Source organism: Arvicola amphibius, chromosome 7 (genome assembly GCF_903992535.2).
Source record: "Arvicola amphibius chromosome 7, mArvAmp1.2, whole genome shotgun sequence".
In the NCBI taxonomy this organism is placed as follows: domain Eukaryota; kingdom Metazoa; phylum Chordata; class Mammalia; order Rodentia; family Cricetidae; genus Arvicola; species Arvicola amphibius.
The window spans coordinates 131,311,126-131,335,474 of record NC_052053.1 but is presented as its reverse complement, the minus strand read 5'-3'; the positions used below and the strand labels follow the sequence as shown (position 1 = coordinate 131,335,474).

The following is a 24,349-nucleotide window of genomic DNA, read 5'->3' as shown; positions in this document are numbered from 1 at the left end:
GATGGGGTGGAAAACGGAATACCACTGTGGGCCTCTCTCTCCAGCACGGGTGTGCGCCCGAGAGCTCCACATGATAGGGACGCCCTCAACCCTCTAAACTCTCACCAGAAAGTGTGTCTTACACTGTTAAACCCTGCTCTGGTGTTTAAATGAGGAAACAAGACGACTCAGGTGTCAAGTTCCCCTGAAAACAACCTCACTTCAAAGGAGCTGCTAAGCATTCTGGCCCCGCAGACACCGACCTCCACAGCCCTCAGGACGTCTCTGAAGACAGACCGCTGCTTCCTCTTGTCCACTTTGGCCCGGTGCTTATTTCCATCTGTAGCCAGAGCCCGGAGCATCTGGGTCAAGGAATCGATGTCTTCATAAAAAAAGTCCTGACCAAGAGAAGATTTCATAAATCCCTTTTATATCTTCTAGAATTAACAGATAATCTACCTCTGAAACATAGTAGTTACATAAAGCAACAATTATTACTACTGATGGAGATTTGTACTATTATCAGCAGACTAATTCTAACATCTGCACATATAAACACGCAGATATTCAAAAACTCAACCCTAAGACATACTGCACAACAGCATAGCTGCCCTAGAGGACCTAGGCTACGTAAGTTCCGCCATGTAGATCTGAGTGCCAAGAGCATCTGTCCAGTTACAGGACCCCAGACAATGGCCTCCCCAGAACACAACCACTGCTAGCTTAGAAGTGAAGCTAGTCAGCAGCCATTCCCAGAGGGTGGGGTTTCTATTTACATGTTACTGTCTCAGTAAGCAGTAAGACACAGCAAGAAACACCACTCAGTAATTAAATTTAAGGCATAAAGCTACTTTAACCCTTTGTGGGTTGGGCTGACAGAAAGTTAAAGGTGTCTTTGATGACCTGGGGATGCATTCATGATGTCTCTTCTTGCCCTCTATTTTACAACCACATTAGAGACATTTCTAAGATGATTCAGCTCCTTGAGTACCAAGACCTGAGTAGACAGCTCTTATAAAAAGGCCAGGTAAACAATCACAAGTGCTAGTTGCTTCCAACAAGTGCAAGCATTTAAATATTTAACCTATTAAAATAAGCAGTTTTTTTTTTTTTTTTTTGAGACAGGGTTTCTCTGTGGCTTTGGAGGCTGTCCTGGAACTAGCTCTTGTAGACCAGGCTGGCCGAACTCACACAGAGATCTGCCTGCCTCTGCCTCCTGAGTGCTGGGATTAAAGGCAGTTCTGATTTTGGTCGTTTTTCATATATATACCACAGAATCTCAGAGTTTAAGTGTGTTTTTTTTAAATGTCTAAAATGTAAAATGCTATACTACTGGTAGAAAATCAACTTGAAATCAATGTGATATTCTTTTAATCTTTTAATAAGAAGCATATAGTTCAAGGACTTCTAATTTTTTACCCAAAATTTTACCAGCTTGACTTTTACAAGTGTGCATGGAGATTTTTCAAATCCATACAGACAAGTCAGAAATTCAGGGAATCCAGAACATCTTAATTGGATTCAAGAACTGCAAGCTACTGCCACAGTTGATTCTCAACTGTGGAAGACTGCACATTCAAGGGACACTGGCTTTGCCTGGAGACAGTTTTAGTTGTCACATGAGGGTTACCACTAAACACCCTACAGCACACTAGAAGCTTCAGTCCCTTAACAGCAGCAGAGCTGAGGCTGACACACTCCAAACACTCTGTGTAATGGGAAAACTTAGACACTACTAACCTTGGAAATACAAATGCCTAACAAAGTTCCCACAAAAGACAGACATAAGCATTAAAAAAAAAAATACATGCCCCAAAGGCATCCAACCAACAACATCAAAAGCCTGCTTCTTATAGTTTAGGCTGTAATGACCTGTACAAGATGAACTCTGAAGATACAAACCAGTCAGTCATCACTACACCACAAGGTGAGAAGTGACTTCTAAGAAATACAGCTATACAATAGTTTTAACAAACACTGCTCAATAAATTCTAAAGCATGTATTGAATCAATATTGTAAATTTAGAGGAATGTATATAGTAATTCACATTTGGTTATAAACCAAGATGGAGGCAGGCAGGCACTGTATCTGACAGACTTATAAAGACGAAAGGAGCATGTGCAAGTATCTCTTAACCTGTAATGGCCCTATCTGTTCTTAAACAGCCTGTTCAGTCTAACAATCTAAACTCAGAAAAGTAGCCAGCAATAACAGCGATCATAAAGGCAGAATGAAGTCACGTCTGAAAGAGTGTAAGCATAGGGCACGTTCCCACCACAGAGGGAACTCCCAGCCAGTATCTTCGTATGGAAATCACATCAACAAAGACTATAAAAATGAAGTCAGCCAGGCAGCTGCCTAAATTTTTGCAGATAGAAAACATAGCCCAGGTATAGTTTAATGACAAACACCTGTCTAGTTAGTACGTACAGGGCCTTGGGCTTGACCCCGTATACCAGAGAGGAGGGAAAACATTAAAATAGAGATCCCTCTTTGATCTCCAAAGAGCCAAGCATGATGTCTAGAATGGCCTTACCCTCTCTACCGAAGTACAAAGACTGTACTATCTTAACCCTCAGCGAGGCCACTTTTGTCAAGGAATGGGTCAGACTCCTATCCACAAAGACAAGGAAGAATGCTAAGCTGCTCTTTCCCAAAGAGAGCACCTGAAGTATCAGATTTTACGCGCTGGTGTAACCTTCAGTCTCAGTCAGTATTGTAGCATCTCCACTGCCAGGGCAGGTGGAAACGAGCAGGGAGAACTGGAGAATTCTACCAGCAGACCTATTTCCCTGCTGTGTGTTCTGAACAAGAACATCACACACCTCTACTATTTTATGTTACCCCAGTTCTTATGGGCACTATCAGATGCTGTGGGGAGCAAGCACACAGTAAGCCAGGAGAGCTTGAAAAGAAGCATAACTCCTAATTTCAATCTTAAACAGTCACTATTATCTAACCAACTCATTCTGCAAAATCTAGTGAAGCCAGTTCTTTAGAACCTGTTTGCAAGGTTCACGTAGAACCATCACTGCGTAATTCCCAGATCAGTAATACCATGTTAGCGAAAGGTTCTGAAGAATTAAATTCTACTCATTTGCTCTGTTCAAAGAATTATTTTAAATCTGCTCATGTAATTCATCAACATGTTAGTTGTTAATTAACTTTGTTTGCAGTACTAGGACTTTGCTCACACTAAGCAATTGCTCTACAACAAAGCTGTACCCATACCCTGAATTTAATTAACTTTAAAAACCCTGTAACTACCCACATGTAAAAATGCTTATCTATTAAAATAATTTTTTTAAAAGACCAGGTTCTATTTGTAACCCAATTTACTGTTGTCCATTGACAAGTATTTACGTTATATTAAATACATCTAGTCAGAGAACAAAAGACTAATCTAGGTGGTACATAACATTTACAAAATTTAAACAAAATGTAATTTAAACTTTAGCTGCATTATTACTTCATTTTTAAGGTTCATTTCAGAGGGAATTAAAGATACTGACATTTCTAGCCAGTAGAAGAATGCAACACTAACCCGGGACATTTTAGTGTCTGCCTAGTTAATTAGTTAGTTAGCTCAGTAAAATAAAAGTGATTGCTAGGGGCTGGAGAGATGGCTCAGAGGTTAAGAGCACTGACTGCTCTTCCAGAGGTCCTGAGTTCAATTCCCAGCGACCACATGGTGGCTCACAGCCATCTATGATGAGATCTGGTGCCCTCTTCTGGCATGCAAGCATACATGGAAGGAGTGTTGTATACATAATAAATAAATCTTTAAAAAAATAAAAAAAAAAGTGATTGCTAAATTTAAGTTTAGTTTCTCACATGAGTGGACTCCTTAGCTGCTGCCGCACTACTACTGAGATTGGTGAGGACACACACCACATGTACACACCCAGTAACAACTGGTGACAGAAGGAGGCCATAAGCCATATACATGTTCATGTTGTGAGGCAGGGTTTCTCTATATGTAGTCCTGGCTGGCACTGAAGACATTGATCCATATACATGTTCATGTTGTGAGGCAGGGTTTCTCTATCTGTAGTCCTGGCTGGCACTGAAGACATAAACATTTTAAAAAACACCTATTAAGTAACTCAAGATGAGAAATAACATCTACTTAGTTACTAATTTCCGCCATTTATACTTATGGCAATAAGTACCTACAGACTTATTTAAATTTTTCCTTTCCTTTATTTTATGTCCGTGTGCTCTCCTCCATGTCTGTCTGAGCACCATGTGTGCCTGGTGTCCACTGCAGCCAGAAGAACACATGACCCCCAGACCGGAGTTACAGGTGGTCGTCCAGGTGCTGGGAGTGAGACTCCTCAGATCCTCGGAGAGAAAGTGCTCTTGACCTTTGTGCCATCCCTCCAGCCTATTCCTCGATTCGAAATGCCAGCACATTCCGTGAATTAGTATCTAGGAATAATCCACCTTTCCAGTGGCCAAACATCTCAGAATGCCCAAAAAAAAGGCTTCTGGAACAAAGTGCATCGAGTGCAAAGTCTAACACAGTTCCAGTATCAGGGCCAACTGGGGCAGCCAGGCACCCATTGCCCGTTTAAATACCCAGAGGACCCAGCCACCGCAGTTAACGTCGGTGGGAGGACACAAAGGGCACGTACTCTCAGGAGCCACGCTAAGTAACAAAGACAGAACCTCTCTCAGCCCGAATGTATGCTGACTGGATTCCTCCCATTTGTCTTAGAAAGCACAGCACGCGTGAAGGCCTGTCAGAAGCAAGTATTTGTGACTAGTTCTCCATGACTTCAGTTTTACAGACAGCAACTAAGTTTCCACCAATCCTACCAGGTTATACTCTCAAACCAATCAATCACAAGTTCTCAGGAGATCAGCCTATAAATTTATTGTCCAGTTCCTAAGTGTGACAGTGACAATGGAGGAACGGCCCTGTGTCTCCTCCAGCCAATTAGATACTCACACTCTCCATCCCTCTGGCCAATTCAAACATAAGTGCCAAGGACTCGCCAGCAGCAATTCTCATGTTTACATCATCGCAAGACAGGAGGCTTGGGAGCTTATGGAAGTGCCTAGAAAAGAGTCACCACTTTATGAGTACAACCAGTTATGTCAATTAAACAGCTTACTTGTTTTTAATTTAAATAGGAAACTAAAAGGGGGTTGGAAAACTGGTTCTATTGTTTAAGAGCACCTGCTGCACAGAGGACTAAAGTTTTGGGTGTCAGCACACACTTAACTCCCAACTGACTCTACCCCCAGCTCCAGGGCATCTGACAGCCTCTGCGACCACCAGCACTCATGTGATGAACATACACACAACGCTCACACACACACATAGAATAAAAATACATACAGCTTCCTAAAAAAAAAAAAAAAAAAAAAAAAAAAAGAAACCAGAGTTGGAAAGTTAACAGCACTGGCTGCTCCTCTAGGGAGGGGATCCAGGTCAATTCCATGCATCCACATGATACCTAACCATCTCCAGTTTTCGGGAACCTGAAGCCCTCTTCTGGCTTCCAGGGAGACTGCACTCATGTGGTATACAGACATGCATGCAGACGTTCATATGTAAAACAATTTTAAAAAGAAAATACAAATGCATACAATTCCAGCTTCTTCTTTACTTCGCTGATTGGGCATATGGTCAGTAATAACGTCCATGCAAGAAGGGAGCTGATGTGAAGCACTGTGTTGGGGGTGCTGGAGAGAACATTGTTGTCTTTCTCTTTCACATACGACTTGCTGAAGATCGTTTCCAGGCATTCCAAAGTTGAGTACAGCTCCTAATAGAGAAAAATGTGAATAAGACTAGAACTCTCCTCAATCCAAGGTACAGCACTGACTGGACTTAAGATTACTCTACTTACAGTGATGTCATCTGTGGCAATAAAACAGCAAACCCCAAAGCAAGTTGCACACTGGAAAGAAAAAAAAAACTGACATTAATGATTGTTATTTTAATGAACATTTTAGAATTCAATATGCAATTTTTGTACTTCCTGCATTAGGCATGAGGAGAAAGGGAAAGAAAAGAGAGTGAACTAAAGTCAGGACAGGAGGGCTTAGTCCAAGCTCTGCTACTAAATTTGCAAGACAATGCTAGGTAGGAAGTGACTGACCCTCTGGGTTCCCTTCACTAGAAGGAACAGTGCACACGGATCAGCTTCCAGCTCCCATGAAGCACAAAGCAGAATCTAGTAAAGTTCACATAATTCTCTCAACTGGAGAACTGAAAGCAAGCTCAAACCCTAGGACAGATTAAGTGCCTCACAGGCCAGAAGCTAGAGTCCTACATAAGGATGTAACCCAGCCAGCATTCATGTCTAAACTATTGTCTGTTTAAGCTCCAAAGTTATTCCATCACTATCCTAGTAACCCAACATCTAACAATTGCGTATGGGAAAGAGATTGCTCAAATGAACACTCTGAGGCACGAAATAAAATGTCACAAACTGTTTAAGACAAATCCAAGTAAGATATTAAGTAAGCCCTATTACTTATAGCTGGGTGTCATGCCTAGATAGATCTGTAAATTTTACATACTTACAGTTTGCCTAGCCTGGATACTGGCTGTTCCATCACAAATTATTTTCTTCAGGATTGGTCCAAGAGTCTTTAGAATCTCTTCACTTTCCAACCCAGGGCCCAGCTGGATACAGAGAACAGATGCCAACGCGGCAGCTGCACGCTGCTCGTCACTCTTCCCTGAAGGGGCAGGGATGCAAGCATGGCAGACTTTAATCAGACTGACCTCACTCAATCCCAACTCAACACTAGGCCTTCACTTAACTATTCTGATTCTCCAAACAGGTTCCTCTAGACTGGCATCCACCTCGAGGGTGCGTGGACTGGCACAGGCATGGGCTTCCTGTCTATTTCTGCCTTCATATTCCTGAAGGCACTCACATGAACGGTGTCACAGCTGCCCTTAGACTAACCCAAGCATTTATTTATGGGTCCCCCTTCTGATTATTTTAACCAAATATGGGCCCAAGTTAAAGATTCTTTCTACATAGATGTAAATGCAGCTCATTTTTCAAAGAAGCATATGTACTAGAGGGTTTGGGTAAATACTAAACTTAGGCTATTAGCTTTTTTTTGTTTTTGAGACAGGGTTTCATTATGTAGTACTGAGTGGCCTATAATTTGCTATGCAGACCTGACCAGCCTCAAACTCAAACCTTCCCCTGTCTGTCTCTGCTGGGATTAAGGATATGCACCACCTCGGGCTGGCCTGAATTTAAGTTACTATGTAAGAAGCTCTAAAATATGTATATTGAAATGAGATTTTTAAAGCTACCTTGTCTAGCTATCACTACAGGAGAAGGTATCATTGCAATTAATACACATTAAAAAGAAACTCTGGTATCTCAAACACAACTGGCTCTGTTTTCAACTATAGCAGTTACAAGATTAGAGCCACCTGACTTTTCCTAGCCCTGTCCTTGTTCACCGGGAGAGAGTAGATCAAGAGCTGCTGCCAAGGATGAGCAAGCTTTCACCCTGAGGCCAAGTGAGAATAAAGACCGCCCCGATTTGGTCTAACAGATTAACAGTTACTACAGGAGGGGGCTGGCACCCAGATGCACATGTCAAGGTCAAGGTCAGAGGACGATTTGGAGAGCTAATTCTCTCTTTCAACCGTATTTTGAGGCAGAGTCTCATCTGTTCCTGAGCTGCTCACATGCACTCCCAATCTCTCTTCCATCACAGCAATGACGGAAGCAGAAATCTGCACCACTGCCCTCAGTGTTTTATGTGGGTGTCAGGAACAAACTTTGGTTATTAGACACACAGCAATCACTTTGCCTACTGAGCCATCTCCCCAGGCTTCCACCTTGTTTTTTTTTTAAAGACATGTTCTCTCCCTGGAGCTTGCTTTGGTTTAGGGTCTTTACGATGGACTCAGGTCCTCATTCATACTTGTAAAGCAAACTTTAGCTAGCTATCTCTGCTAGAATAGTTTCTCTATTCCTAGAAATATCATCTTTTACAACAAACTCCAGATTCCTACTACACAGTTAAAGAACTAAATGGGCCAGGGACATCCTAAAAATGGTGCTGTTTTAGCATACAACTGCTGTTTCAAGTGCAAGGGGGAAATGACCTGGATTTTTAAGATGCTTTCCCTGCTTAGAAAAATGAAGATGTCTTTTGAAATCAGGCTTCAAGTTACAATCTGATGCTTTCATTCCTTCCTATGCAACCTGAGAATGGCAATCACCTCTTCTAAGGTAACAAAGAATGATAATCTACCTTCTCTATTCATTCTGCACGGGTCTGGAATTACCTTTTTTCAGACAGCGTTCAATGCTATCAGTTAAAGTCATTCTTCTCTCCAGAACAAACTCATACAGCACTTTTGAAGACAGCGCATTTTTAACACCTTCAAGAGCCGCCTGTCTCGTCTTCGCGCTGTTCAAAACATGATTGAGAGGGATGGTCTGGTCAGGAGAGGGCCACAACCACGACTTCTGAAGACATTCATCTCTACACCTGTCGCCAGGCTCCAAGGAGCTTTCACTCATCTGCTTGCCGCCCGCTCGTCAACTCTGAACGACAGGTTCCCTGTCACAGCACTTCACTTTGTGAGCAGCCACAGCCACCCACGACTGCAATAATCTGACTCTCAGTGCGCAACACACGATATCTAGTGCACATTTCAGCACGTTCACACTGCTCTAGTCCACGCTACTCCTCTAAATCTAGCTCCTCTTACTTGGCTGGCCAGCCTCCAACTCCTGAGCTCAACTTGATCCTCTCCTGCCAGCCTCCTCTCCAGAACCTGGGATCCAAAGACGCACAGCCACCATTCATAATTCCTATTTTTTAAAACATTCTAAGTCTAGTACTCATACCTGTATCTTCTAAGATTCCCATTTCCATCTGTTAATCTCCAGAGATACCCTCAAGAAAATTTACCTTGGTAGTTTTCACGCCCATAACAAATTTAGTAGACAAGTAACTTAGTAATCTGTCATTTTTAGTAGAACAAATAAATTTCAATCATAATACAAACACACACACACACAGTAAGCTAAAATAATCATACTACCAAATTAAAAGGCCAAAGTAACATCATCAAAGTAAACAAACCAAGCTTCAGAAGAACATACTTCTGTGGTACAAATTAAAAGTACCTGAATCACCCAGAACGGAAACCTTTTAACACTCTTACCTCTTATCGAGGGTCAGGTCAATTAACCCCTTCAATTTGTACTCTAAGTCTTCTTGAGTTCCTTCCTCATCAAGGACTTCTGGGCCTATGGAATGGAAACAACACTGTACCGTAAGGAAAAGGGACAGCACAGCTCACATTTACGAATTCCCCCACCTACACCATCTTTGTGTGGCAAGCCCAAAGTTCACTGGAAACTCCTACCATCCTCGGCAAAGCTGGAAGGATCGCTATAGCCACTGCAGTGACTCATTGTTTCAATGGATGCGTCTTCGTCACTGAAAGGCTGAACTGTCCGATGAGGGCCACCTAGCAGGTAAGAGGAAAGGGACATCATTTGTTTTCCTTTGCTATATATGCAAATACTTGCTATCTAGTAACAAAGTCAAACTTCTTGTAATGAGATAATTATATCACAAAAGAATGTATACAACGTTCCTAAAATACACTGATTCACCTCGCCTGCATTTCAGAAGGCCAGCTGTTTAATTGCTCCACATTATGAAGCAACTTTAGAAATGGTATCAATCATCTACCAAAATTTGGTAAGATGAAAATTACTTCAAATCATGAACAAAATGAAAACAGATTTAGAGTAAGTATTATACCCTAGATAATAAGGCAATTATATTTCCCAATAAAAATGACTAGCCTTAGTAAACATGAACTGCTGAGTAAATGGCCTCTTGTTCAGAGCTACAAGTACCAAGTTGAAAGACGGCAGACTTAAAGGTAATGAGAGAGAAGCCAAGTTTCATATCTAACTTTACAAAAAAGCCAGTTCAAATTAAATTGCTTCGGGGCTGGAGAGATGGCTCAGAGGTTAAGAGCATTGCCTGCTCTTCCAAAGGTCCTGAGTTCAATTCCCAGCAACCACATGGTGGCTCACAACCATCTGTAATGGGGTCTGGTGCCCTCTTCTGGCCTGCAGGCATACACACAGACAGAATATTGTATACATAATAAATAAATAAATCTTTAAAAAAAAAAAATTAAATTGCTTCCCCTACTCCCCGCCCCTTTAAGTCGGGGTCTCACTGTTGTAGCCCAGCAAGCCTCCCATTCCAGCCTCCTGAGTCCTGGCATTACCAGACATGAGAAAAAATGCACAATTTAAGATCAAACTACACCATGGGGAAGACGTGCTATGTGGGCCACGGAGCTCAATCCTGGGTGCCCATCCTTGGCCTCCACCTTGTTTGAGAAAGGGTCTCAGTTCTGATGTTTGGCACTGTACAGCAGGTTAGCTGGACAGGCTTCTGGGGGACTCTATCTTCCCACAGGCGCATGAGCATTACAGATGGGCACTACCACCCTGGCTTCACAGCTCAGAATCTGAACTCAGATCTCATGTCTGCAAAAGTTCTTCGCCCACCAAGACATCTACCCGTTAATTAAATTCCCTTTAAAAGAAAAGAATGCAGACTGTGGTTGTATCCACTTTCAAGTGTATTACCTGGAAGACAAAGGTTAAAGTCTCTGAGTTTGAAACTAGTCTGGTTTACATAGGGGTGGCTCCAGGCCAGTCAGAGTTACAGTGAGACCCTGTCTCAAAGCTCAAATAAAATAAGAAACTTTAACTATATCAAAGAGTTTAAAAATACCAATGCTACTACTTAACTATATCCAAGAATTTTAAAATACCAATGCTACTACCAAAAAAAGGAAGAAGGAAAAAAAGAATTTAAATAGCAGTTTTTAAACTTCATTAAAAAATAAATTCATAATTTAGGAATCTCACATTCTCAAATTTTGACCATAAAGGGTCCAGGGTAGCCTGAATTCAATCTCCTTGTATTAGTAAATTCAAAGACAACATCAAATATTAAGTCCCTTTAATACTTGGTGCTTTTTAATATGTAAGAGTATGTATCACTCAGGCAGAGTACAGAAAATGAACATAAACTACACAACAGAGGTCAATTTCATCCACTCTCCAACATACCTAATCTCTTCCTTTGGTACCTCTTATGTACAAATTTTATCTACTTTTATGCAAACTAGTTTATTTACATCTATTTGCAATCATATAGAAATATATTTCAATATTAAACATAAAACAATCATATCAATTCAGGAGTATAGCAAGTAATATGTTTTATACTCCAGATTTAGGAGTGTTCAATTGACAAAGTAAGATGTTATTAAGTAGCATGATTATCATTATCTTACTATGTATGATACACTGATGTAACTATGTATCCTCCGGATGTATACAATCTTTCTTTGCCAATCAATTACCAACAAAGACTGAAGGAAAAGGGAAAGTATCAAAAGTACAAAATAAGTATATTCGATTATTAATTGTATCATTATGACAAACTGTAAGTAAATATAGATAAATGGGTATTATATTTGATTGCTTATCTGTAGAACAACAATTTCTTCAGAAATAATATTTAACTTTTTTTGATACAGGGTTTCTTCTGTGTAATCATCTTTGCTGTCCTGGAACTCTGTAGACCAGGATGGCCTTGAACTCAATGATCTGCCTATTTCTGCATGCACCACTATTGCCTGGACTACTAACACTTTCTTAGGTGAATAAGAAATTCCTCAAAAAAAAAATCAAGTTCCTATATTTTTCTTTTAAATGTTTATTATTTGTTACCTTGCTTCTATTTACTGGTTTATTCCAGTTTTTGGTAACCCAGCCTGATTCTGAAAGCCAATCGCTCTATAACCCAGATTAGCATTCAACTCCTGCCAATCTTCCTGCCACCCCAGCCTCTCAAATCCTAGGATTACTGGGTGTTAAGTTTATTTTTTAAATCCTCTAAAATTTTAAGCCTGTTAAGAGTTGGGCTTATTTGCTTTTAATAAAAGATGCTTTAAAACAAAACAAAATCCCATGCAGAAGTAGGCAAAATTTAAAGTTAACAAGTGACCTTGAAACCTGCTGGCCTGATGCCAACCAAAGTAATTTGAATCAAAGTAGGAAAGCGCAGAGAATAGGTCAAGAAAGATGCCAAAGGTTCTTAATCACAGTGCTCAGGAGAAAAATAAACACCAGCCTATTTCTGGATCTTTCCTCATGACAAATTAAGACAGCTGAGTATATTCTGAATAATCTTATTTACATACAAGCTAATTGTCATTTAAAAAGCATCTTATTTGGTCAGTTTTCCTGAGTATTCTTACACAGGTTTAAGCTCCCGACTCTAACTAATTAGTTTAGTTTCTTCATGGTTCAAAAAAGGGGTCTGGAAAAGCAAGGATGAGCTGGCAAGGTGGCTCAGCACAAAAAGGTGCCTGCCGCCAAGTCTATCTGCCTGAGTTCATCAGGCCCTGGGACCAGAGTGTGTGTCCGCTGACCTCCACATTGGTATCCTGGAGTGTTCATACACACACAAATAAAAAATGCATTTCTAAAGAAAGGAAATGCATCCTCTAAGAATTCCTAACATCTAGGTCAAACTTACCTTGCAGTCAGGGTGTTATAACAATGAGCTGGCACGCTAGGCACTTGAGGTAATCATTCTCAAGGGCTTACTATCCAAACTTTTTTAACCCTTAAAAACCTTGTCTTTCATGCTGCAATCCCTGCAATCAAAAGGCTAAGGCAGGAGGATGCCTTAGTTTGAGACCAGCTTAGCCTACACTGAATTCCAAGCCAGGATAGAGTTGAGTGTCTTAAACAAAAAATAAAAAACAAAACAAAACCCACAAACACACCCCTGAAATCAGAAGTGCTTACTGTGTAGACACGTATATGAGGTCAATTCTCTTGGCTTCCTAAAACTCCCCATTACTTAAGAACGAGAATATACACAAAACCTATTAACCTATCTAATTGAAAAGTTGGCTGTATTTAAATGGCACTTGTTCTGTCACCCAAACATCAATAGGAAAAGTGGTTTCTAAATAAAAAAAAATTTTAAGGATGTATTTACTTATTATGCATAAAGTGTATGCCTGCACTCAAGAAGAGAGAATCAGTTCTCATTACGGATGGTTGTGAGCCACCATGTGGTTGTTAGGAATTGAACTCAGGACCTCTGGAAGAATAGTCAATGCTCTTAATCTCTGAGCCATCTCTCCAGCCCTTCTAAATAAAAGTGTTGATAATTCCCTTTAACTAATAAGTAAAATATACACGTTACTAAGGTTAAAAAAAAGTACAGAAAAGCAGTCTCAGCCAGTTCCACTGTTATGGTAACTTTTAGGGGTAACTATCATGGTAACAATGTCAAAGCTTACAGTTTTTACAAATCAATATTTTCCATGTGTTAACAAATGCTAAATATATATATTTAGTCCAGTGCTGTACTCCACATGCCAGACTGCGGTGTTTAAATGTGTCTTCTACTAAGGAGAATCTGAAGGACAGCAGTGAAGGCTAGTGACAGTCGGATAAGCCTTAGGGAAAATGTGTTGTGCTTGGCAGGAAACTACAGAAAATAAGGGCTTCCTTGAGGCAGAGGCTTCCGAAATGTCAATCCTTCTCCTTTCATTGATTTTTTTAAAAAGGTAAACTTTAACAAAACTAGTAAGACTCTACCAGAAAGATCTCAAGTATTTGTCGGGGACGGATAGCTTAGCCAGTCAGAGGTAAGCAGTATCCTCGATCCGACCACAACTGGTTAAATGAACAGTGTTTCACAACTTCACAATGAATTTCACGATGAACTCAGGAATAAGAGAAACGATCTGAAAGAAAAGTCTGTATCTGTCATCTCAGTCAGCGTTTAATGCATGACCAAAAGGGTTTAGCCTTCTCCAAGCCCTGTAGGATAACGTTTTGCGATGCCAGTTTCCAATAGTTAACAAGAAAACTGGTCATTTACTTTTCTAACGAACAAAGGCATAACATTCAAATGATCAAAAATTAGCAGCTATGTAGGGGATATTCCAATATTCAGTTTCATAATCTTAACTTAATGAGAGGACTACCCAGTGTTAACACTCGACTGGTGTTGTGTGTGCAGTCTTGTAGAAAGGACCTTCGGCTGCAGGCACTTTGTTTTCTTTCTTAAGTAGAGAACCATACATTCAGTTCAGCAATTTTCCCTCCAGGAAAAGCTTCCACTTGGCGTGGAAGATAAGCAAAATACAAAAAACCCAAACACTATCTCTAACTTTCGGCCAATTGCAACCTCGGCTTCTCACCATCACTCTTAGCACTGCATGGAATCTATAGAACGCAGCACAAAGGAGAACGCGGTCGCCTAGGCTGGTGGCACTAGGGATATCCTGATTCCTGCGGGTACAGGGTCAGGCGTGGGAGCCACGCTTGGGGTGGGGCGGTGGCCTCGGCTTCCGACGCCTCCACCCCGCCTAGCGGACACGCAGGACACGCAGGGAAACATCGGGAATGGAAGCCACTCGCGCCTCTGCGTCACCCCGGCCGCGTGACACAAAAGCCAGTCCAAACCCGCCGGACGTTTGGCACTCCCGAAAACTCCATGACGGAGAGTCACAGGCGGCGGACAACGGCGGCGAGCCACCGGCGTTCCGCCCCAAATCTCTCGTCCGGCACAAGGTCGGACAGGAAGAGGAGCTCCAAGAGCGCCAAGCCCCGAGCGCCCTTATTCTAACTCAGCCTCCAGCCTCGGGTCCCACTTCTCCCCGCCCCGAAGGCCGGTGCCCCTGGACCGCTCCCGCGTGCCAGCGCCAGACGCGCGAGCGCGGCGCCCGGGGCATGATGGGAACTGCAGTTCAGCCGCACCACGCGCTAGGCAGCCGCGGGCGGCAGACACCAAGACCGGACTACAAATCCCGCCGCACCCCAGGCCGGAGCCGGCCAGCCGGCCAGCCCGCCGGCACTCGGCGCAGGGACGCCTCTCACCTGCCGTGGCCGCCGACGTTGCTGCCCCGGAGCAGCCGCCACCCCCGCGGTGGGGAGCGTTCCGCTTCTTGTTCTTCGGCATCGTGGGCCGCCCGGTGCCGCCTACACTTAGGAGCTCAGCGAGGATCAGCCGATGGAGCTGCACTGTCTACTCGTTCGTCTGTGCGGCGGGCGGCTGAGAGGCGAGTCTCGGGCTAACAAGAGAGGCGAGGAGCGGCGCGGGTGAGAGGCGGCGGCGGCGGCAGCAGAAATCCCCGTGAAGAGCTGCGAGCGGAAACGATACATGTTTCTCTCTAGCGCGGGAGCGAAGGCGGGGTGGGCCAGACCGCGACGCCTTAAGTAGCCAGACGGCTGCCTGTCGTCACCATGCGTGGGCGGGCCTGCATCACCCGCTGGCCAATCGCTGCACATCTCCCCACCAGCGTCCACTGGGGCGGTGCCTGCATTCGGACTCCCATTCCCAGAACTCCAGTCTGCGCTCCGCGCCGGGGCTGCTAAGCCTTAGTGCCGCGCGGAACTCTGGGAGATGTAGTAGACGAGAGGGCGCGGCCTTCTCATGGTTCCTCCCAGTCCGGTGGCGTCGAGACCCCCGTCCCTCCGAGGCGCCCGCCCTGGGACTCACCCGAGTAGTCACCGCGATGAGCCATGCGGCAACTATGCAGCGTGACGATGAGCGTCAGCCTGGAAGGTTGCGTGCCATAACCTTTCTCGTGCTAACGTGGGGCTTTCTGCCCAAGCACAGCCATACCCCCCCTCCTGTGAGTCTAGGGACGTGCTCCCCACCCTCCAAAAAAGGTGTGCCTTCAGCTACTTTAGTTGTATTGTTCGCGGGTCTGATTTTCTAGACTAGAATCCCAAATAACTAGACTGCTGATTCGGTCTCAGATTTCCTTACAGAAAATGTGACCTTGATTCTGCTGCCAGTTAGGAGGTCAGTGTGGGATAAGAGCTTCTGAGAAGTTAGCAGCTGATCAAACATACATGCCTTATACATAGCAGTAATCTCAACAGGGTTTGTTTTCTCAAGGTGCTCCGGAGATCTCTCTTCCCTGTCACAGCCTCGGTCCTGTATTCAGGGCCTGCTAGTAGGTTCCTATCCTGTCCTTATGGCAGACCCAACTCATTGACTTGACTCGTTTGAGTGACTCATTCTGAACTCCAACTCTCACGACAGCGTCATTCGCCACCTGGATGTCCCTCTTGTACCTTATCCAACTTTAAAAGGTTTTCCCCCTTCCTCTTTTTTGACTGTCATATTTTATAGTCAGGGCATTGTTGTCTTCCCCTGTGTTCAGATTACACACTTATAATTTATTCAGTTCCTTTTAGTGTACCCCAGAGCAGTTGGTTTTAAAATAAAACTCAGGTTCACCTCTTGATCTCTAGGCACAGATGGCCTCGGTTCATGCCAGGTCCCCACGTCCATGTTTCATGCCCAGTAAGGCTAATTATTTACTCGTGTGCCCCTTGTTTGACTTAGCCACCTGTGTAAATAACTGTTCCAAAGCCTTAGAGATATGCTAAATGCCAGCCCTCTAAACTCTCTCACTGCTTTCCATGTATCTTGTTCTTCTCCTGAACCAAACTGGTCTTTATTTCTGGTACACAGCTCTTTTTGTTACTTAGACTTCATCATTCATCTTGCTTCCTGTTCTTATAACGAATGCCCTAACCGCCACCTTCAGCTTGAGAGTCATGTCCCTCTATCAAGACCAGCTCAAATGCCATCACCTTCGTGAGGCTTCATTCATCTTGCTTCCTGTTCTTAAAATGAACGCCCTACCCCCCATCTTCAGCTTAAGAGTTATAGCCACCCATCGAGACCAGCTCAAGTGCTGTCACCTTCATAAGGCATCCCTCCTCACAGGTCTTTGTAAAGCTTTGCCAGCACTCCCTCTCCCTACAGATCACTAGTCAGAGATCTGATCTGAAGAGAAGCATCGAAGCCTTGCTCTACTTTGTGTATTTCTGAAGAACAAGTGTTCTTCATGGGTACCAACCCAGGATGCAGGAGTGGACACAGGCCCCATTGAGTCCCTTGTGTCTATACAACACGCTTGAAATCCAGAAGCCTTGGCTCCAGAGAATGCTCTGAGCCAGATGTGGGCCAGCCTCCCTCCTCATCCACACGTCTGAGGACTAACCCCAGGGCTTTGTGCATGTTCGTCATGCGCCGTAATCATGAGATGCTAATCTATGCTACCTTTCCAAACTTTACCTTTTCTTTTTTCATTTAAAAAACTGTTGCCAGGCACTAGTGATACACTACTTTGATTCCAGCACTCGAGAGGCAGAGGCAGGTGGATCTCTGAGTTCAAGGCCAGTCTGATCTACAAAACTAGTTCCACGACAGCCAGGGCTACAAAGAGAAACCCTGTCTCTAAAAACTAAAGCAAACAAACAACAACAAAAATCTCATCATTTTTGTTTACAACTAAAACTCTGGAAAATAAAAATTAACACCCTGCGCATGAGGTTTTTAGAGACAGCAGACCAACCAGCCTTGAGCTCAACGCTGTCCTGCTGAACTTGGATTTAGTGAGCCTTCATGGGCTGGCTGCTCAGTTTCCCAGGATCCTCTTGTCCACATTTTCACTTAGGACCACTGAGTGCTCAGGGACTGCAATACTGTGCCAACAGGGGGCAGCTTCTGCTGAGTTCTCCAGTAGCTCTTTTGTGTTGGTTTGGCTGAATTTCTTCTCTGAAACTGCATGCTTCCCACTGAACTTTCTCTCCAATTCACACACTAGACATATTTGTGTCTTCTGGAAAGATTTCAGTAGAGTTGCTGGAACAAAAAGTATGATTTTTCCAACCACTTTCAACTTTGATTGCCTTGGGGCCATGATGCTGGGATCCCACAGCTAGGTTTTGGGGTCAGAGTTCATCTCCAGCTAGAGCAGTGCCTGTGAGTTGCCCAACTCAAACTTGTCCAACATTGGACACCACAGTCTTGGTCCCTCAAGCTAAACATGAGTTTGTACTTACAGCTTGCTGGCTTAGGAGGAGGCCCCACCTTTCACAAGAGTTCCAGGCTTGCTTCACCTGTTTATCTAGCCACTTCTACCTACATTTCATATTATGAAATATTACATCATATTATGACCTCTAATTGCAAGAAGTTAGAAGATAAATGTTCATGCTATCCTTGTTGGCAATCAAATCTGAGGGTGTAAATAAAAGACATGAGGAAGTCAACCTGGTAACATCCATCTAATGTACCACGAGGCAGAGCTCTCCCATGCTCTCTAACATCCTTTACCATCTAGACATTACGCACGCACTACCTCTTAACTCTTAGTCATGGTGATATATGCTCTCATAAAACATGCCATCTGATAGATAACACCATAGTGGTAAGTCTACTCAAATGTTGTAAAAATAGGGGTCATATTGGAACTGTGCATTTGTGAAGAGAATTCTCAGTTGTTGTGGAGTCTTTACATTGGGCAGTTTGGCGTAAGAATGTAACACATGTATATTCCTTGAAGGCATAAACATGAGAGATGAGAGGTTTTCTTTGAATGACTTTAGTCATAGCTCCTTGTGAGTCTTAGTATAATACTAAGTAGAATTAAATGTCTCCTTGATCCTTTATATAGTGTTTGGCAGGATTTAGTTCTTTACAAAAAAAAAAATTAAAAAAATTGTTTTTGGTTTCTCGAGACAGGGTTTCTCTGTAGTTTTGGAGCCTGTCCTGGAGCTAGCTCTTTTGGACCAGGCTGGCCTCGAACTCACAGAGATCCACCCGCCTCTACCTCCTCCCAAGTACTGAGATTAAAGGTGTGGGCGCCAACACCGTCCAGCTAAGATTCTATTTTTTTTTTATTCGTATGTATGTGTGTGAGTGTATGTTACATGTGCCTGAGGAGGCCAGAAGTGGTCAGATTCCCTGGAACTGAAGTTACAGACAGTTACAAACCACCTGACGTGGCTGCTGGGAACTGAACTTTGGTCCTCTGCAAGAACAGTAAGCACCCTTAACCACCAAGCCACCTCTCCAGCCCCAGAACCTTGCTCTGGCTTACATCTCCCACATTGCTTCGCACCAGCCTCTTCCCTTCTGCGAAGAGATCTCCAGGCGCACAGGTTTCATGATTCGGGCCTCGCATGTTTGGCAGATAACTTCTACCTCTTTAACCCACTCTGATTCAGCCTTTTCAGTCACTTCACCAACTCCAAACCGCGAAACTGATGCCTTGTTTGAGCCTTTTGCAACAGCTCCTGTCCGCCTGCTGTGATCCTCCCTAGAGCTTCCCACAGTTGCCATTCGGATCTCAGCTTAGATGACACCTTCCGGAGAAATCTTCCCACTCTTCCCCAAAAGTAGCAGCATTTCTCCACCCCCAGCCTAACTTCATCTCCCAAAGTGCCCCAAGCCTCTCACTTCAGTCGAATGGTCCAACTGTAGTTTTATTGTTAGTTCAGGGTCTTGCTTTGCAGCCCAGAAAAGCCTAGAACTGGACAAGTAACCCAGACTGACCATACTTGTAACTCTGCTCCCGAGTACTAGACTTCGGAATTCAGCTTAAGTAAGCCTACTTCATTCAGTACTGAGACAGTCTATAGAACTTAGTCCATATATGAGAAATAGTGGAATGTCACTTCTGTTTAGAACATCACACACAGGGTCCCCAACATCTGTTGTCATAGATGTTGCCCAATACCAGCTTGGCCGACTAAATGTCTCTCTTCATTGTCCTCACACTGTCTGCTGTAGAATATTCTCAATTATATTATTATAATACTTGTATTATCTATTTCCCCATCAGAGATAAGGTCCATATGTGTAAGGCAACAGTGATAATTTCTGTAGCACGCACCAGGTCTTTACAGATACACTTAGCACCTTTCTGTAAGTTAGAAGAAGAAAATGGCAGACTTGAAGATTGGGAATTGGCTGGAGTTTAATCCCCTGCTGAGCCCTTTCTCAAGGAAAGGGGGATGGTCATAGTGTACTCACTCACAACGAATACCCAAGTGAATGTACACTATCCGAATGGTTTCCTCAAAAGCGAAGGAACAGGTGGGCACAGAACTTAAAAGGCCTCACAGGTCCACACTGCTGGGCTGAGGAGATGGCTCAGACAGAGGAGTATTGCCTTACTAACACACAGCCCTGAAGTTGTTTCTCAGAACCCGCATTTTAGTGGACAAAACAGTCAGATGAGATGGTGCTGTGATAATGTCCAGCCTGGAGAGGCAGAGACAGAGGGACCTGGGGCTCACTGGCCGGCCAATCCTGACTTACTTGACCTGTTTGAGTCCAGTAAACGCCTGGCTTTAAAAACAAACAAAACAGATGTATGGCTCCTGAGGAATGGCACCCAGAGTTTCTTCCAGTTTTCACGAGAGTGTACGCGCACACACACGCAGAGAAGTTTTCCATACATCTCATGTGATTCTAAAAACAGCCATATACAAGAACGAGTAGTCTTACCATTTATGGATGAAGCAGTGGGTCAAAGGGGTTTTCCAGCTTCACTAGGGTCACGGGTATCACTGGAAATAGTGGCTGTGGCTGACACCCAGGCCCATCTGCTTCCAAGGCTGTGCCTGTGTCAAGCTTTGCTACATGGGAACCTGGTTACAGTTTGAAGAGTTGCCCTAAGGCTCATGTGGGTAAAATCTTCCCTGTATGTTCTTTGTCCTTTTATCAAATGTTCTTTGACCTCCAATGTCACTCTAAAGATACCATGGCAGGTTTAGATCATCGAGATTATCTTGTACGATTGTAGCAGAACTTTGTTATCAGATAATATTCAAGTCAAGAGGTGGTGGTGATGGTGGCACACGCCTTTAGTCCTAGCACTCAGGCAGGCAGATCTCTGAGTTTGAGATCAGCCTGGTCGATAGCACAAGTTCCAGGACGGCCAGGGCTACATGGAGAAACCCGGTCTTGAAAAAACTAAAATATTAGTATTCAATCAAACAGTTTTTAAGTGGACTTCTACCTGTCATCTTTTAGGTTTTTGGTTTTCTTAACGTGTTTGCAATTTTTTGTCTTATTGCCAAGAGTGGTGATCATGTGGTTTGCTAAATATGGGATCCCTGCTGCCTTAAAAATGGACACAAAGACAAAGTTAGCCCTGGACTATATTCTTTCTCTTTATCCTTAACACAATGTAGGAGACTCTGGGCATGGTTTCGGTCTAAAGTTACATACTTTCTCTAATACAATTTCCAACGGAAACATGAGAGCAGTGTTCACGTCTCCTCTAAGACAGGAATGTTTATCTCACATGGTTGTGGTGTTGTCAACACAGATCGAGGCTGTGTTTGAAGAGTACTGTGAGCCATTAGTACCATACAGCAAATCAATACTTGTGACGTCATGTAGGAAGAGCTTTTCCGTGGTTACATCATATACACACACGTGTGAATTATCCTTTCTTTAACAACTAAAGAATGTCTGTGGACTTTGTCATTTAGCTAATCTTTGACCCTTCATACCAAACATAATGAAAACCAACTTCCGTCTTTCCCGACCTCTCCATCCTGTTTCCTTTAACCATTTCTCTTCCCCAGCAAGATCTAATCTCTGGCCAAGCCATGAGAAAAATAGTTGAAAAATACTTGAGAGTTGATCTTCAAATTCCTCACCCAGGAAATGCTCTGACAACATGATTACAATCTAGTGCCATAGTTAGAGCTGGGTAGATGGTGGCACACGCCTTTAACCCCAATGCTCAGGAAGCAGAGACAGGTAGATAGATCTCTGAGTTCGAGGCCAGCCTGGTTTAGAGTGAGTCCTAGGAGAAGAGCTAGGCTTGCATAGAGAAACCCTGTCTCCAGAACAAAACAAACAAAGGTTCTAGTACTGTGCTAGAATTTACGATGAAAGAGATGAGGGGATCTGGGTACTGGGCCTCATGCAGCCCCAACAAAGGGCACACGTGAGGCACCATGGCTGCCCTTCCCTCTGAACGCACTTGGAAGTTATAGTCCTGCCCCTCTGCTGACCAGCTTCCACCACTTTGTTCTCAGGAAAAGACCAAAGAGGACCTTCATCTACAGCAGCGAGCAGGTCACCTACCCCCGAGTGCCTCCACTGTCGTGTGTGAAAATGAGCGTCAGTAGTCCTGCTTTTGTTACCACTAGATTGTCATAGAAAAAATGAGATCCCTCAAGTCTCTGTAACTTGCCAAGTACTCTGTGCTAATGGGCTACTCTGTCTTTTAAGCTGAAGAAAGAAATGATTCTCCTAATGGGGGAATTTTAGATTTTAATAAGCAAAGGGAGATCTTTTGGCTGAGAGTTGATCGGAGAATTTACCAAGCACCCTGATCAGGACAAGCCTAACCTGAGTCAGCAAGGCAGACAGCATCGCTCCTACAAACCTCATTGGTGGCTACAGATTTGGGATCGAGATGGACCTAGATTCAAAAGTCTATCTCAGTTATCAGTTTAGCAACTCTTATGGTGAGTCCTTAACCAAAGCTGCCGTCTCCCATTAGTAAGTCAGATTCTCTCAGAATCTTTCTCATTTGTGAAGAGGCGCTATCTCCTGTCTACTGGAGACACCGGAGAATATAGGAGCAGGCTAAGCTTGCAGGAAGAGAAATCCAGAGGGAGGGCCCAGCTTCCTGTTCCCAGTGACAGAGCTGTCAGATTCCACATGACCTTGCCATGAAGGTCAGAGAAGCTTCAAGCTTCTAAAGCTCTTTCTTCATGCTTAGGTCAGGTCAGTGAGTCTTTCTTATAAGCCAGAATAGAAGGCAGTGTCTTTTAGCATTCCCATTTTCTTGGTGTAGTCTCCTAGGAAACTGCCCTGTAGCCCTCAGGTAGGACTTACAAAGCCTGCCTTTTCCTCTCAGCTGGAAGGCAGTGGTAAGTAGGAGCAGACTGGCAGCAGTTGGAGGCAGTTTGGCAATGAAAATGGGTGAGCTGCCAGATCTGAACTTTAGCAATATTTATTGTGAAGGAATCCAGTCAGAAGAACTCTAAAAGGCCCTAAAAACTCAGAGCAAACTGAACTATTGTGTTTGTCACACTGAAACATTGGGTTCTAGTTTCATTTTGGTTGCTGTGATAAAGCATTGGCCAAAAGCAACTCGGAGGAGGGAGTTTATTTCAGCTTACAGGCTACAGCCCACCTTGGGAAGGAGTCAGGGCAGGAACTCCAGTAGGAACTTGAAGCAGAAGCCATGGAAGAATGCCACTCACTGGCTCACTCACAGTGTCCAGCCGCCTTCGGCTTCCTCTGCAACCCAGGACCACCTGCCTAGGGAACAGAGCAGCCCACTGTGGGCTGAGCAAACGTTCGTGATTGCCCACCCCAGACACGCGTTGTCTCCCATATCCATTCTCAGAATGCTAATGTTCCCATTGCCAGCTTCCCTTGGGGAGCCAAGTGCTTCCCAGGAGTTGGGGTGTGACTGATCCCATGACTCATCCTTCCTACAAATGGTTGGTTAATCTCGGATGCACAGCACAACTCTAGCCAATGGGGTGTGAAGAGGTCTCGGTAAAGTAATTGTCCTCAAGAAAAATACAAATGAAAAGGTAGCCATATCTTTGGACAAGCAAATCCAACACATAATGGCAAAAGGAGAGCAGAAGAAGATGGCTGAGGTTCTGTCGTCACTTAGCTGGCCCCACATACCACCTCTCGACACTTACACACGAGCGAGCGGTAAATACTCCAAATATTTAACCAGATACTTCAATGTTATTTCATTTCTATGACTCGGAACTGAAAGCATCCCAACCAATTGTGTTATATCTAACCATCTCTTTTAAATGATAACATTTAGCAATGTCTAGTGTTTTCAGTGTCTACAAAATGAATGAAGTAAAAATAATCGCTCAGCTCTTCCTTTACCTCCCTTAAAACTTCCATATGTTTCAAGAAAAAAAAGTCTTTGAATTCCTCGCTCATGTCATCTGCCGCTTTGTACGGAGAATGTACCAACATCGGGCTACTGCCCACTTCACGCCGCCTCCACAGACTGCTGTCCAAGGACACCCTGTTAAAACTCTCTATTTGGAGACTTTCCTTCCCTCTACACCCACGGTATCATGTATGACTGGTTTGAGAGGATTTTTTTCTATCTTCTTTTTTTCCTCTTCATCCTTAGTGTTCCTAATTAACAGTTTTCCTTCCCTTCATGGTCCTAATAGACTCATCCTTACTGCTCATTGTTGTTAATTGGCAACATACTGGTTTTTCCATAACTGAAACATCTTCCAATGGGAGACAGCTATTTTTCTGTCAGTGGTATCCCAGATGGCTAACTTTGATTATGATTCATGAATGGTTATGCTGCCTTCTAAATCAAACTTGTCATGATGAGTAAGCAAAGGTGCTTTCTCTGTCTTCCCAACACCAAGAAAATGAGAAGCGCTCCCTCTCACGACCACATTCAATAAGGTCATGACATTTCTTTGAAGGCTGTTTCTCTATTCC

The 24,349-nt window shown here is 43.6% G+C and overlaps 1 protein-coding gene across 2 annotated transcripts in view; it reads right to left on the bottom strand.

The window, feature by feature from the left end:
* Window positions 1-24,349, bottom strand: part of Ifrd1 (interferon related developmental regulator 1) — a 47,089-nt gene that overhangs the window by 3,571 nt on the left and 19,169 nt on the right. Inside the window, exons 1-9 of one of the 2 annotated variants that reach the window (XM_038335895.1) lie at window positions 14,941-15,259; window positions 9,357-9,461; window positions 9,153-9,237; window positions 8,265-8,389; window positions 6,522-6,679; window positions 5,842-5,892; window positions 5,579-5,757; window positions 4,935-5,043; window positions 243-377 (exon numbers count right to left, since the gene is read on the bottom strand). In XM_038335895.1, coding sequence (XP_038191823.1) covers window positions 243-377; window positions 4,935-5,043; window positions 5,579-5,757; window positions 5,842-5,892; window positions 6,522-6,679; window positions 8,265-8,389; window positions 9,153-9,237; window positions 9,357-9,461; window positions 14,941-15,022 — 1,029 coding nt within the window. In that variant the 5' untranslated portion in view covers window positions 15,023-15,259. Of the gene's footprint in view, window positions 1-242; window positions 378-4,934; window positions 5,044-5,578; window positions 5,758-5,841; window positions 5,893-6,521; window positions 6,680-8,264; window positions 8,390-9,152; window positions 9,238-9,356; window positions 9,462-14,940; window positions 15,260-24,349 lie in introns of those variants that run through there. The other variant, XM_038335896.1, reaches the window with a different exon arrangement.